The 16,529-nt window shown below is 37.6% G+C and overlaps 1 protein-coding gene across 3 annotated transcripts in view; it reads left to right on the forward strand.

Annotated features, from left to right (window-relative positions):
• Positions 1-12,065, forward strand: part of LOC104106207 (uncharacterized) — a 38,899-nt gene extending 26,834 nt beyond the window's left edge. For all 3 annotated transcript variants that reach the window (XM_070177341.1, XM_070177342.1, XM_070177343.1), the window contains one exon: positions 11,611-12,065. In XM_070177341.1, coding sequence (XP_070033442.1) covers positions 11,611-11,829 — 219 coding nt within the window. In that variant the 3' untranslated portion in view covers positions 11,830-12,065. The remainder of the gene's footprint in view (positions 1-11,610) is intronic.
• Positions 12,066-16,529: the final 4,464 nt, after the last annotated feature.

The following is a 16,529-nucleotide window of genomic DNA, read 5'->3' on the forward strand; positions in this document are numbered from 1 at the left end:
GTGCATGTTCTGCTTTTTTGTCTATCAAACTACAGTTTTATACTTTAACAAAGCAATGATGCCTTTAAAAAAACTATTTATACAAGTAGCTAAGTAGAAATAGAAAGGACCTCTGTTCATAACTGTAAGAAATAATACACGGGAAAATATTATGTTATTGATGTACCCTAACTATGATTCAAGTACCCCTATTTATAACAATCCACAATACCTACGCTACAAATCCTTTTCCGTGAACTCTCTCCCCGAACACTCTTATTTCCTCCCGTATGTTGCTAAAATTCACTCCTAGTTTTGGTATCTTCTCTAATTCTTTATACAATTGTCTGTAGAAGACCTTAATAGCTCTCTTACTTCCTCTTTTTCCTCTTACTTTATTTGTCCACCTCAATTATGTTCACAAATCTCTTCTGTTAGTGTAAGCTAATCAATGCAAAATTAACATGGCAGACACAGTCACATTTTTTTAGTCGCAACACCGTTATTTTTTTTTTTCTGTTTGCCAATTGTCATATTTGGTAACTCCCCCTTCACTTCTTCATTTTCTCTACCCTTTTTAAATCCATCTTCCCCTCTTTCATTTCTTCCTCTGAGTTCGTTCATTAGACACCTCACCTTTGTTTCTAGCCTCCGAAAAACTTTACTGCTCCACTTTCTTACTTCATTTTTAAACAGATATAATTCCCCTGCCAAAGAGAAGTATGGGTGTACTTGGACTCAATCAACTTCCCCACCAATTACCTGCTATTTCCTTAGTTGTGTGACGCGACCACTTCTTTTCAAATCTGAAAATGTTTTCAACCTCTTCCATCCTACTACCACTAGCAAGATGGGTATATGGTCTAATGTGAGCGAGGAAGAGGTACGTGGATGGTCTCTGGAACTGTCTCCTCCCACTCTGTCTAGATAAAAAATTTGTCAGATCTCTGCCAATAACCCTTGGAATCTCCCGCCCGTCTTCTACCCTGCAACTCTCCATACACTTCCCACAAAATATTCTGGTATTTCCCCCTCTTTTAGTTGCAACCACACTAAGAGACCCCCCCACAAATCTCTTCATTCCACGCCCTCCACACATATAACGACTAACACGTGTTTCATAATTGATGAGCATTCCAATCTTTTAGTTCCTTCACTTTTATTTTATCCTTCACCATACCTTCATTACCTGCTTCTCACTTTCGTTGCTCTATGTCAGATAAGAGTTTTATTACTCTTTCCTCAAACCCCTCAAACTCCATCCGGAAGATTCCGGACACAAGAATTTGCATCTGAACTCATGTTGATAAATTATTCCTTTCGTCTCCCTCCCTTCCAACCTTCTTGTTCCTCCTGTCGAGCATTTTCTTATTTCTCCGATTTGTCCCCGATTTTTCCCTTTCATCCACTATCTCACTATCTCCATTTTGCCCTCTGCACAACATTCCGTTCTCCCAACTATTCGTTACTTGACCCATGTTTAACTTAACACTTGCCAGTCATTTCTTTCATCTGAAGAGTCAATTTGCTTTAAGGTACCTCTACAACCATGATGCATAGGGAGGTGCATGTTCTGCTTTTTTGTCTATCAAACTACAGTGTTATACTTTAACAAAGCAATGATGCCTTTAAAAAAACTATTTATACAAGTAGCTAAGTAGAAATAGAAAGGACCTCTGTTCATAACTGTAAGAAATAATACACGGGAAAATATTATGTTATTGATGTACCCTAACTATGATTCAAGTACCCTATTTATAACAATACACAATACCTACGCTACAATTCCTTTTCCGTGAACTCTCTCCCCGAACACTCTTATTTCCTCCCGTATGTTGCTAAAATTCACTCCTAGTTTTGGTATCTTCTCTAATTCTTTATACAATTGTCTGTAGAAGACCTTAATAGCTCTCTTACTTCCTCTTTTTCCTCTTACTTTATTTGTCCACCTCAATTATGTTCACAAATCTCTTCTGTTAGTGTAAGCTAATCAATGCAAAATTAACATGGCAGACACAGTCACATTTTTTTAGTCGCAACACCGTTATTTTTTTTTATCTGTTTGCCAATTGTCATATTTGGTAACTCCCCCTTCACTTCTTCATTTTCTCTACCCTTTTTAAATCCATCTTCCCCTCTTTCATATCTTCCTCTGAGTTCGTTCATTAGACACCTCACCTTTGTTTCTACCCTCCGAAAAACTTTACTGCTCCACTTTCTTACTTCATTTTTAAACAGATATAATTCCCCTGCCAAAGAGAAGTATGGGTGTACTTGGACTCAATCAACTTCCCCACCAATTACCTGCTATTTCCTTAGTTGTGTGACGCGACCACTTCTTTTCAAATCTGAAAATGTTTTCAACCTCTTCCATCCTACTACCACTAGCAAGATGGGTATATGGTTTAATGTGAGCGAGGAAGAGGTACGTGGATGGTCTCTGGAACTGTCTCCTCCCACTCTGTCTAGATAAAAAATTTGTCAGATCTCTGCCAATAACCCATGGAATCTCCCGCCCGTCTTCTACCCTGCAACTCTCCATACACTTCCCACAAAAGATTCTGGTATTTCCCCCTCTTTTAGTTGCAACCACACTAAGAGACCCCCCCACAAATCTCTTCATTCCACGCCCTCCACACATATAACGACTAACACGTGTTTCATAATTGATGAGCATTCCAATCTTTTAGTTCCTTCACTTTTATTTTATCCTTCACCATACCTTCATTACCTGCTTCTCACTTTCGTTGCTCTATGTCAGATAAGAGTTTTATTTCTCTTTTCTCAAACCCCTCAAACTCCATCCGGAAGATTCCGGACACAAGAATTTGCATCTGAACTCATGTTGATAAATTATTCCTTTCGTCTCCCTCCCTTCCAACCTTCTTGTTCCTCCTGTCGAGCATTTTCTTATTTCTCCGATTTGTCCCCGATTTTTCTCTTTCATCCACTATCTCACTATCTCCATTTTGCCCTCTGCACAACATTCCGTTCTCCTAACTATTCGTTACTTGACCCATGTTTAACTTAACACTTGCCAGTCATTTCTTTCATCTGAAGAGTCAATTTGCTTTAAGGTACCTCTACAACCATGATGCATAGGGAGGTGCATGTTCTGCTTTTTTGTCTATCAAACTACAGTTTTATACTTTAACAAAGCAATGATGCCTTTAAAAAAACTATTTATACAAGTAGCTAAGTAGAAATAGAAAGGACCTCTGTTCATAACTGTAAGAAATAATACACGGGAAAATATTATGTTATTGATGTACCCTAACTATGATTCAAGTACCCCTATTTATAACAATACATAATACCTACGCTACAAATCCTTTTTCGTGAACTCTCTCCCCGAACACTCTTATTTCCTCCCGTTTGTTGCTAAAATTCACTCCTAGTTTTGGTATCTTCTCTAATTCTTTATACAATTGTCTGTAGAAGACCTTAATAGCTCTCTTACTTCCTCTTTTTCCTCTTACTTTATTTGTCCACCTCAATTATGTTCACAAATCTCTTCTGTTAGTGTAAGCTAATCAATGCAAAATTAACATGGCAGACACAGTCACATTTTTTTAGTCGCAACACCGTTATTTTTTTTTATCTGTTTGCCAATTGTCATATTTGGTAACTCCCCCTTCACTTCTTCATTTTCTCTACCCTTTTTAAATCCATCTTCCCCTCTTTCATTTCTTCCTCTGAGTTCGTTCATTAGACACCTCACCTTTGTTTCTACCCTCCGAAAAACTTTACTGCTCCACTTTCTTACTTCATTTTTAAACAGATATAATTCCCCTGCCAAAGAGAAGTATGGGTGTACTTGGACTCAATCAACTTCCCCACCAATTACCTGCTATTTCCTTAGTTGTGTGACGCGACCACTTCTTTTCAAATCTGAAAATGTTTTCAACCTCTTCCATCCTACTACCACTAGCAAGATGGGTATATGGTCTAATGTGAGCGAGGAAGAGGTACGTGGATGGTCTCTGGAACTGTCTCCTCCCACTCTGTCTAGATAAAAAATTTGTCAGATCTCTGCCAATAACCCATGGAATCTCCCGCCCGTCTTCTACCCTGCAACTCTCCATACACTTCCCACAAAAGATTCTGGTATTTCCCCCTCTTTTAGTTGCAACCACACTAAGAGACCCCCCCACAAATCTCTTCATTCCACGCCCTCCACACATATAACGACTAACACGTGTTTCATAATTGATGAGCATTCCAATCTTTTTGTTCCTTCACTTTTATTTTATCCTTCACCATACCTTCATTACCTGCTTCTCACTTTCGTTGCTCTATGTCAGATAAGAGTTTTATTTCTCTTTTCTCAAACCCCTCAAACTCCATCCGGAAGATTCCGGACACAAGAATTTGCATCTGAACTCATGTTGATAAATTATTCCTTTCGTCTCCCTCCCTTGCGACCTTCTTGTTCCTCCTGTCGCGCATTTTCTTATTTCTCCGATTTGTCCCTGATTTTTCTCTTTCATCCACTATCTCACTATCTCCATTTTGCCCTCTGCACAACATTCCGTTCTCCCAACTATTCGTTACTTGACCCATGTTTAACTTAACACTTGCCAGTCATTTCTTTCATCTGAAGGGTCAATTTGCTTTAAGGTACCTCTACAACCATGATGCATAGGGAGGTGCATGTTCTGCTTTTTTGTCTATCAAACTACAGTTTTATACTTTAACAAAGCAATGATGCCTTTAAAAAAACTATTTATACAAGTAGCTAAGTAGAAATAGAAAGGACCTCTGTTCATAACTGTAAGAAATAATACACGGGAAAATATTATGTTATTGATGTACCCTAACTATGATTCAAGTACCCCTATTTATAACAATACATAATACCTACGCTACTTCTATTCCATGTAGGACTATGCTTATTTGCATAACAACTAACTAACTAACAATTCCCCTCAAGTCGGTGCATACAAATCATATGTACCGAGCTTGTTACATATATAACTAATACGAGGACCAGCGAGGGGCTTGGTGAAAAATTCTGCAAGCTGTTCATTCGACTTCACAAACTTTGTAGCAATATCTCCTCAGAGTATCTTTTCTCTGACGAAGTGAGGGGGTTTAGTTCTCTCATGGAACACCGGATTTGATGCAATATGGATGGCAGCTTGATTATCGCACACAAGTTCCATCTGGTTGATTTGATGCAATATGGACCAGTGAGGGGGTTTAGTTCTCTCATGGAACATCGGATTTGATGCAATATGGATGACAGCTTGATTATCGCACACAAGTTCCATCTGGTTGATTTTACCAAATTTCAACTCCTTGAGCAATTGTTTGATCCAAACTAGCTCACATGTTGCCATAACCATTGCTCGATATTCTGCTTCTGCACTAGACCGAGCAACTGCATTCTGTTTCTTGCTCTTCCAAGATACCAAATTGCCTCCTACTAAAACACAATATCCAGACGTAGAACGTCTATCTGAAGGTGATCCTGCTCAATCAGCATCTGAGTATCAAACGATCTGCTCATGGCCTCGATCCTCAAACAATAACCCTTTTCCTGGAGCCAATTTTTATATACCGAAGAATGCGGACAACTGCATCCTAATGACTATCCAGAGGGAGAATCCATATACTGACTTACAACACTCACATGAAAGGAAATGTCAGGTCTAGTCTAGTCACTATGAAATAATTTAATTTACCAACCATCCGCTTATATTTTGTAGGATCGCTAAGCGGCTCCCCCTGTCTTGGCAGAAGTTTAGAATTCGGATCCATCGGAGTGTCAACAGGTTTACAACCTATCATTCTTGTCTCCTCAAGAATGTCTAAGGCATACTTCCGTTGTGAGATCACAGTACCTGAGCTAGACTAAGCGACCTCAATACCCAGAAAATGCTTTAATCTGCCCAGATCCTTAATCTGAAAGTATTGAAAAAGATGTTGCTTCAATTTAGTAATACCATCCTGATCATTGCCAGTAATAACAATATCGTCAACATAGACCACTAGATAAATACAGAGACTTGAAGCAGAATGCCGATAAAACACGGAGTGATCAGCTTCACTCCGAGTCATGCCAAACTCCTGGATAACTGTGCTGAACTTACCAAGCCAGGCTCGAGGTTACTGCTTTAAACCATAAAGTAACCGGCGCAAGCGAAATACAAGACCACGAGACTCCCCCTGAGCAACAAAAACAGGTGGTTGCTCCATATAAACTTCATCCTCTAGATCACCGTGAAGAAAAACATTCTTAATGTCCAGCTAATAGAGAGGCCAATGGCGAACAACAACCATGGATAGAAAAAGGCGGACTGATGGTATTTTAGCTACGGAAGAGAAAGTATCACTATAATCGAGCCCAAATATCTGAGTATACTTTTTGGCAACAAGACGGGCCTTAAGTCGATCAGCCTGGCCATCCGGACCCACTTTGACTGCATAAACCCAACGACAACCAACAATAGATTTACCTGAAGGAAGAGGAACAAGCTCCAAAGTACCACTCGTATGTAAAGCAGACATCTCTTCAATCATAGCTTGTCGCCATCCTGGTTGAAACAATGCTTCACCTGTAGACTTAGGGATGGAAACAAAGGACAAAGAAGATATAAAAACATAATGGGGTGATGACAGACGATGATAACTTAAACCGACATAATGGGGATTAAGATCAAGTCCGTATACCTTTCCAAAGTGCAATCAGTGTACTAGGAAGAGACAAGTCCGCAGTAAGAGCAGGGTCAGGTGCATGACGTGAATCAGCTGGGCCTGATGCTGGGCGCGGACGACGACAATAAGTCAAGAGTGGTATTCCTGTGACTGGGGATCTAGGATGAGCAATACTAGACTCTTCAACGGTTGGTATGGGTAAGACTTCTGTGGCTGAAGGTGGAGGAGGAGCTATAGTAAACTCCTCAAAGGTCGGTATAGGTAAGACCTCAAATATATCAAAGTGGTCAGAAGCGGTAAAGAAAGGTTTAGACTCAAAAAAAGTGACGCCAACTGACATAAATTACCTACGAAGATCAAGTGAGTAACAACGATATCCCTCCTGAACACGAGAATAACCAAGGAAGACACGCTTGAGAGCACGAGGAGCTAACTTATCTTTTCCATGGGCTAAGTTATGAACGAAACATGTGCTCCCAAAAACACGAGGGGGGAGAGAGTATAAAGGTGACTGGGAAAACAATACTGGATACAGAATCTGATTCTGGATGGGAGATGAAGGTATCCGATTAATCAAATAACATGCTGTAAGAACTGCATCGCCCCAAAAACACAACGGAATACGAGATTCAATAAGAAGTGTGAGAGCTGTCTCAACGAAGTGCCTGTTCTTTCTCTCTGCAACCCTATTTTGCTGAGGGGTATACAAGATGTGTGATGAATAATTTCTTGAGAAGTCATAAACTGTTGAAACTGAGAGGATAAATATACTACGGCATTATCACTACGAAAAGTGCGAATAGAAACATCAAATTGATTTTTGATTACAGCACAAAAATTCTAGAAACAACTCAGAACGATCTTTCATTAAGAAAAGCCAAGTACATCTTGAATAATCATCAACGAAACTAACAAAATAACGAACTCTCAAGGTTGAACAAACTCTTGTAGGACCCCATATATCAGAATGAACAAAAGAGAAACAAACTCTGCATGACTCTCAACACTACGTGGAAAAGAGGCTTAGGTATTTTTCCCAAGCTGACACGACTCACAAACTAGACAAACTAGGCACCATCTTCTGAAACTTGGATAAACTCGGATGTCCTAAACGTCTGTGAATTAGGTCTGGAGGATCTGTAACTAGACATGCTGTTGAGCGATTTAGTGAGTCAAGGTAGTAAAGGTCTTCTGATTCGCGCCCTGTGCCAATCGTCTGTCCCGTACGGCGGTCCTGCATAATAAAAGAATCATCAATAAATTATGTACCACAATGGAGAGCACGAGTCAAACGACTAACAGATGCAAGACTAAAAGGACAGCCAGGGACATAAAGAACAGAATCTAGAGTGACAAAAAATAGGGGATTAGCTTGTCCAACTCCTTCTGCTTTAGTTTGAAACCCATTGGCTAAAGCAACAATGGGAAGAGACTGTGAATACACAATATTTGACAAACGTGATTTATTACCAGAGATATGATAAGAAGCGCCTGAGTCCATGATCCATGGTCCAAGAGTACTAGACTGGAAAATACAAGCAAAAGAATTACCAACAACAGAAGTATCAGTCTAAGCAACCGAGGCTACTTGTAGAGATGTTTGCTTACTTGCTCGATACGGATGGAACTCATTATATTCCCCTTCAGATAAAGAAAATCCCTGGTTACCTGTAGTCTAGTCTCAGTCTGAGCAACATAAGCATTTTTAGGTGGTCGACCATGTAAAGAATAGCACACTTCACGAGTGTGTCCAAGTTTATGACAATAAGAACACTTGGGTCTAGATCTCCCAAAACGACCTCCTCCTCGTCTATTCTCCATAGTTTGAGATGCCCGATTTTCCACTGTCTTGGATGCAAGAACAGAGGAGTCAAGTGTCTGTGATGAGATCATTGGGTGACTTGGTACTGCAGCAAGGCGAAGTAATCGAGAGAACAATTCATCAACTGTAGGGACAGTCGGACTAGCCAGAATCTAGTCACGCACTGAATCAAGGTCATTAGGAAGTCCAACAAGTGTAAGAACTAGAAACATCTTTTGTTGTTGCTCTTGTTGCTTTTCAACACTAGCAGAAACTGGCATCAACTTCTCAAATTCTTCCTGTACTTGTCCCAAGTAAGTAGACATATCCAATTCATGTTTCTTCAAATTCGTCATCCGCGATATCACATCATAGAAATGAGATATGCCATTAGTGTATAAACTACGAGCCTTTTCCCAAACTAAATGACATACTTGGAATGGACGAAACAAAGGCATCGATATGGAATTAATAGATCACCACAAATGCTACATAACTGAGCATCGATCTTTCCCATTGTGCTTTGGCCTTTTCATCTCCCTTACTAGCCTTTTTGGTTAAGTGATCTTGAACACCTTGACCTTTACACCACAACTCTAAAGACGAAGCCCAAGATAAATAATTTAAACTTCCAAGTAGGGGTTGAGAAGTAATCATAAAGGCTGAATTTCCAACTCCACTGTTCTTGGAGCCAAAAGCATCAAGTCCGAGAGACATGATTGGATCAAATAATTACGAAGTCACAAAATTGGTGGCAAAGTTGGTCCAAAATTGTGTTAGGTCACAAAAACAATGAACAAGCAACAGAAAAAATACACTGTAGTCGCCGGAAACTGAAACAATCGTCGGAAAATAAAAAAGTTGTCGGAATGTGATGAATGGGTAGAGTCGGAATTAGTAGGCGAGCAAACTGTCCTCAAGGAACTTCTCCAAAAAATGGTTGGAAATAGTCGTACTCGCCGGAACCATAGCGTCTGACGGCGCGTAAGGGCGCGTGAGGCTACTTCTGCCGGAGAGGTTGAGTGGGGTTTGGTCGCCGGATGATGACCGATCTTGTGGTAGTGTTGGATTTTGCACAACACTGACGGAGAGAGATGACGCTAGACAGTCGTGAAAAGTCACCGGAAAAATGAGGCACGATGACTTTCTGCCGTATTCTGGTTCTCATGTGTCTCACCACCACGACTCTGGTTCCATGTGAGAAATAATACACGGGAAAATATTATGTCATTGATGTATCCTAACTATAATACAAGTATTCCTATTTATAACAATACACAATATCTACGCTACTCCTATTCCATGTAGGACTATTTTTTTTTTGGTTAAACTGTCAAATTTTATTTAACCAAGTATAAGTATTTACACCCGCTAGCTCAATTGGACTCTAGAGCTAGACCCTATCTAATACCTATAAAAAAACAGATTAAAAAAAAAAGAATAGACCAAACATTTTTTCCTGCTACTAAGAGTACCTAGCCTTTGTTGTGTACCCTTGCAATCAATTTAAACTAGCTAGGGAAGCTATGTAGCCTTTCTAATTCTTTTTGCCATTTGAATTCTGTCTGCCCCGGATGTGCAAATCCAGTACAATATCTTTGATCCTCTGAGTGCAGGTTATCATCTTTCCTTGAAATCTTCTGTGGTTCCTCTCTGCCCAGGTGTAGTAGACCACTGCTGCAAATAGAAACACTAGCATATCACCTCTGACTTTGGTAGTAGCCCTCCTTGTTATCCATACAATCTCCTCATCCCAACTTCCTATCTGGTGTTTTTCTCCTATCCATTGTAGTAATGTAGCCTAGATAATTCTGGAGTAATCACATTCAAACATCAGATGTTCCATTGTCTCCTCAATGTATTTTCCACATAATACACAGTCCCTTGTTACTGATATTCCCCATTTCTGTAGTCGATCAATTGTGGCTAATCTTCTATGTAATGCCAGCCAAAGAATGAACTGATGTTTTAGCAATGCTTTAGATCCTATGGTTAATCTTTTCCGGGGACTCTTCTGGTATTGAGGCCTTGTCTCAATATAGAGCTGCTTGATGCTGAATTTTCCTTGCTTATAGTAGCTGCTCAAATCATCAGTGGGTCTTTTTTGGATGAACCAGTCCCTAGTATCAAATATCTCCCTAACGAGCCAACAAGCCTACTTAGGAGTACCCATAGCCATAACTATTTGGTCTTTAATGTAGAAGCTATGGATCCCTTGGATCCACAGAGTATCCTTCTTTGTAGTTATAGCCCACGGCAGCTTGCATAGGGCAGCCTTATTCTAGGAGTAAATATCAAGAACATTTAGCCCACCTGCTGACATTGGCATACAAATTGTATCCCAAGCTATCAAGGCTCTCCTAGATGGTTCACTGCTTCCTGTCCATGGAAAAGTTCTGCAGGCTGTGACAATTAATTTGATGATCTTCTTTGGCAATAGAAACACCTGCGCCCAGTATGTTTACATTTCAAATACCACTCTCTTAAGTAGCTGAAGTCTTCCACTGCATGATAGGAATTTGGCCGTCCAACAGTTAAGTCTGTCCAGTCTGTCCAACAGTTAAGTCTGGCAGTGATCTTCTCAATCAATGGCATCCATTGTTGTATAGACAGTTTCTTAGAAGACAAGGGCACTCCAAGACATTTAAATGGTAGCTCTCCTAGTGGAATAAAACATTGCGTTTAAACAAGCATAGTCCATGTAGGACTATGCTTATTTACATAACAACTAACTAACTAACAAGAACTAAAGCTTTGAAATTTTGAATTTTGTTTTTCTTTTCTTGAAGGTTTTGTGTGTAAAAGATCTCAATTGAAGGAAATGGCAGATGTATTTTCCATTTTTTCTATCCTCACAAGTATTGACCTTCAACAATTACAAAGGAAAAGTTAAATCTTATATTGGTATTTGAGTCTGAAAAATATCTTAGACTTGCAGACATTAGTACGAGAAATTAAACGCAATGTTTTATTCCACTAGATTACAATAGATAATGGAAATGTCTACTGCGCTTTAGCTTGTAGAGCTATTGTAAGTTAGACACCGCACAAACTTTTTCTTAATTACTTGTACATTTTGGCTTAAGAATTTACAAGTTACTGTGGACTTGTCGATTTATATTTGAATAAATTGTCAACATCTCAATGACACATATACTTACCTAATTCAGCATTCAAGGAGATATTCCGAATCTAGCTCTTCAAGTTCATCCTCTGAATCTTCAAGTTCTGACGATGATGATAGAGAATCCAGAAAATCAAGATCTAAGTCCAAGAGAAGGAAGAAAGAAAAGAAGCACCAGTCGAAGTCAAAGCAATCGACCAGTGACGATGAAGAAGCTGATGGTCCTTTGCCACTGTCTAGGTTCTTTGGCAGCATGAAAAGCTAATTTCTCAGTTGACATGTACTTGGTCGACATTGGATAAGATAGATCCTTTTTATTGATTATTATTATTATTACTATTGTGTAATCAAGGATCATTGGTTCTTCAAGTAGAGTTTTGTATCCTGGTTTTAAATGAAATTCTATGTCTGTATCGAAAACAATTGTAGAAATACTTTCACATTCCAAGCCTGCATTTAGCATTTTACTAATTCCATTATGTCGATGCATTTTGATGTTAATGGTGTTAGCAAGAATCTTTTCTAGTTTGGAGTTTCTTGTTTCCCTGGAGTGGAAATGGCGGAATGTGAAGTACTTTTTGCATGAATATGAAACTGGGTATATAGTGATGTACAGAAGATGGAATTTTGTTTCCCATCAAATGGTAGGGTAAGATTCTCTTTATCCAGATTTACAAGAGTATTTGGTATTCTTCGATTGAAGGGATTAGATTAAGTCATGTAGGTATATATATACACATACACACACATATATATGGAATTTTGTTTCCCATCTAAATGGTAGGGTAAGATTCTCTTTATCCAGATTTACAAGAGTATTTGGTATTCTTCGATTGAAGGGATTAGATCAAGTCAGGTAGGTATATATATAGTTTTAAGATAAGTGTTTTGCGCGTGTACACTATGTTTGAGTACATAATTTTAAGAAAATTACATGAATATTAGTATTAAATAATTTGATTGTGTGATGAAATAAAAAGGAATTTATAAATTCTTGAAAACGATAAATAATAATATGATTTAGAGGAAGAGACACTGAAAGGCCAAACAACGAATAAAATAAATAATGAAGACCTAAAAATTAACTGTAATTACAGTTTTGTCCAACATCGAATTTACTTACAGAGAGTAAGAAAGTCAATCAATATTTTGTGTTGAAGTTTCGTACTTATGTAATTGTATAAATATTGATAGATAAATAAAGTGTGAAAATAGAATTTTGAGTTTTGATTGCTAATTGTAATTTAAACTATAAATAAAAAATGAACTTACTATAAAATCAACCTTTATAGCTTACCATCTTACGCGACTTTAAATTCTTGAATATTTGAAGTTTCTATATAGTTCAAATAATTAAAATATATTTAATAGCCAAAACTTCAGCTAATTTAAAAGTCATATATAATTTTCAAAACTAAATGATAACTTTGTCTAATGTGAAATTTATTCCTAAAGGCAAAAAAATCGAGAATATTTAGCATAAAAATTTCGTGCTTTTAGAATAACAGACATATGGGTAACTAGATTGATTAAGATAAATATAAATGACAAGTAGGTTAAATAAGAAAAATATGATTTTTTTACCAATATTATAAAATGGCCTTTTTATACTTATCCACCATTTACCTCACTAAAAAAACTTGTAGAAAAAAAAAAGAACCTCAAAATTTGGCTAATCCGCTCAAGAGTGATGTCCCTATTTTGGATATTCTAGGTGACTTTAGCATGGACAAGAGTGGGTTGCTCGGGTGGTGAGCACCCTCCACTTCCAACCAAGAGGTTATGAGTTCGAGTCACCCAAGAGTAAGGTGGGGAGTTCTAGAGGGAGGGAGCTGAGGGTCTATCGGAAACAGCTTCTCTACCCTAGGGTAGGGGTAAAGTTTGCGTATACACTATCCTCCCCAGACCCCGCTAGTGGGGATATAACTAATTCGTATAATTACTTGATTCTAAACCAAACGGCCCTTAAGAGTTGTGACAACTTTACAAATAATTTTACTAATACGATGAATTTGTAAATGAATTGAATCTTTTGCTAAATAGTTCATTCAAAGACTTACTTATATGTTAGCAACATTAAAAAGATTTTTTTTTTCAAACTCTTAATATTAGCGCATCCCAAATTTTAATCTTATTTTCAAAAAGTTAAAAAGTCATCAATGTTTAATTATGAAGCTTTGTGTTTGTACAATTAGTGTTGTTGGCTTTTACGAACCACTTTTTCTCTCTTTCTTTATATCAAAACTATTTTATTTTATTATTTCTTCTATAACTTAAACAAAAAATACAAACTACTCCCTTTGTTTCAATTTAGATGAGGTACTTTCCTTTTTAGTATGTTCCAAAATAAATGACACATTTCTAAATTTGAAAATAATTTAAGTTTAAACTTTTTATTTTACCTATTTTATCCTTAATGAGAAGCGTTTATAACCATACAAATGTCATGTCCCCACAAAGCTTTTACCCCTTAAGCTTTTAAGACCACAAGTTTCAAAAGTCTTATTTTCTTTTCTTAAACTCCGTGCTGAGTCAAACTACCTCATCTAAATTGAAACAGAGAGAGTATTTTTTTCCGAAAACTACAAACTGCTACAAGATTTGTAGCTTATAATAAGCATCAGTACAAGAAATTATCATGTAAGAAGATCGAAAGTAATTTTTTTTTCAAAATGTTAGGAGTTTTTATGCAGTTCAACTAAGGAATGACTTTAATATTCAAAGTTTTAGTTAACTTTAAAATCCTAAATATTAGAAAAATAATTGAATGACTATTCCTATATATTAGAAAAATAGTCAAATGACTATTTTGTACAGTATGAACTCTATTTTTAAAGGGCAAAAATGACGAACGATATTTCGCTAAGCGCCTTCGTATTTTTAATATAGTATAGATACGTAGTGTTTGATTGGCAAAATAAAATAATACTTGTATAAAGTTACGTGGAAGTTTATGTATTATCTTATGCAGAGATAGAATGTAAGATAAGAATAGGCCTATTAGCAATATAGGAATAAAAGTACTAGGGACAAAAATATACTTCAAGTAATCTTTACGTAACATTTTTTAAAATTATTTATCACCTAATAATGAACTATTTTATTATTATTTTCGCATAAATAATCCCTGCACTTTAATTTGAGGGAATGCCATAATAATATAGCCCATAAGCTGATGTTGCAACTGGATAGCCCAGTACAAGTTTGCAAATGTATAGCCCAAGATCACTCGACCCAGATCCAAAAAAAAAACGAGCATTAATGTTGTTTTTTTTTATAGATATTCAGGCGTGAATTTTTTGTGATTTTTTATTCTCCGCCTTTCCCAAGTTTATACATACCTATCCCATCTACAAAAACGCAAAAACAAACGCAATGCAAGTTGATGTAATGACCCGACTGGTCGTTTTGTGTATTTGAGTTTCGTTTCTCCTTTTGAAGCTTCCTGTATGTGTAATTATGGTTTTATGACTTGCGGGGATGACTAGTTTCTTTTCGTGGAGGTTTTGAAATAATCTGGACACTTTGGTTCTTGGTTTAGAAGTTTAAGTTGGAAATGTTGACCTAGGTTTGACTTTTGTTAAAACGATTCCGGAACGGTATTTTGATGGCTCCGATAGATTCGTACCGTGATTTCGGAAGTCCCTAGGTTGATTTGACTTGTTTTGCCGAAAGTTGGAAATTTGAGGTTTAGAGATTTCTTTAAGTTTGACCGTAGGTGGACTTTATGGCTATCATGTTTGGATTTTATTTTTGGGACTTGAAATAGGTCCGTTTGCTATTTGGAACTTGTCTGCAAGATTTGGTGTATTCAGAGTTGGTTTGATAGGAATCAAACACTGGTTGTGATTTTAGAGATTTTTGAGATTTGTTTTGAATTTCATGCGTTTTGATGTCCGATTCGTGGTTTCGGATGTTATTTTGGTGTTTTGATCTTGCGAGCGAGTTCGTATGATATTTTTAGACTTGTGTGGATGTTTAGTGTGGAACCCCGAAGGTTAGGGTAAGTTTCAGACGTGTTTCAGATTGGTTTGAACTCATTCCAGGTTACTGGTGTGTTGGTGCTCCAGTTATCGCAATTGTGAGCACCAACATCACAATTGTGAACATGGTAGTGGGGTCTCAGCTATCGCATTTGCGACACGTTGATCGCATTTGCGCAGAAAGACTTAGGCTGGGTAAGGTCACATTTGCAACATTTCCCTGGGTTGTCAGACGCCGCATTTGCGAGTCATTGTTTGCATTTTTGAGGGTTTGCAATTGCGAACCAAGGGTCGCAATTGCGACTTTTGCACCAGAACAAAAGGGCTGAAAAAACGAGAATTAATCTCATTTTCATATTTTAGAACCCTATACTCGGTAGGAGGCGATTTTGAGGAGGGATGTTCACATACAACCATTGGGTAGGTGATTTTGATTAATTTTTAATTATATTACATGATTATTTATGAGATTTAACCTCTAATTCATGGAATTTAAAGAGAAATTTATGTCTATATATAATTATTGTCCGATCCAAGCTATTTATATAATTAATGCTCAAGTGTGAAGAATAAGATCGCAAGTAAAGCAAAAAACACTTAGAAAGAATTCAATGAGATTGGGATATTCTAGGGTTATGGCATTAACGTCTCTCCTATTGCGTTTTTTCGGTTGATGTAATCACTTGACTTATCTAATCCGTTGATTAGCAAGGTTTTTTATGCTCGCGAAGTTCTTTCGACGCTTCGCTCGCCTATTCAAGCTAACCTAATACTATATGCCTATAGAGTCAAACTTGACAAGAATGCATGTTTATTTCCTGCAAAAATAACCAAGTAAGGCAACTAGAATATGTCAATCCTAATCGCGAATGTATTCTCCGATTTCCGGATTCAAGAACTTACTCTGTTCAATCCTATATTGCTACGCCCCAAAACCTAGGAGCGCGACCGGTGCTCAACCGAGAGAACTCGGCCGAGCAAG

This window comes from Nicotiana tomentosiformis, chromosome 6, assembly GCF_000390325.3.
Source record: "Nicotiana tomentosiformis chromosome 6, ASM39032v3, whole genome shotgun sequence".
NCBI classification, from domain to species: domain Eukaryota; kingdom Viridiplantae; phylum Streptophyta; class Magnoliopsida; order Solanales; family Solanaceae; genus Nicotiana; species Nicotiana tomentosiformis.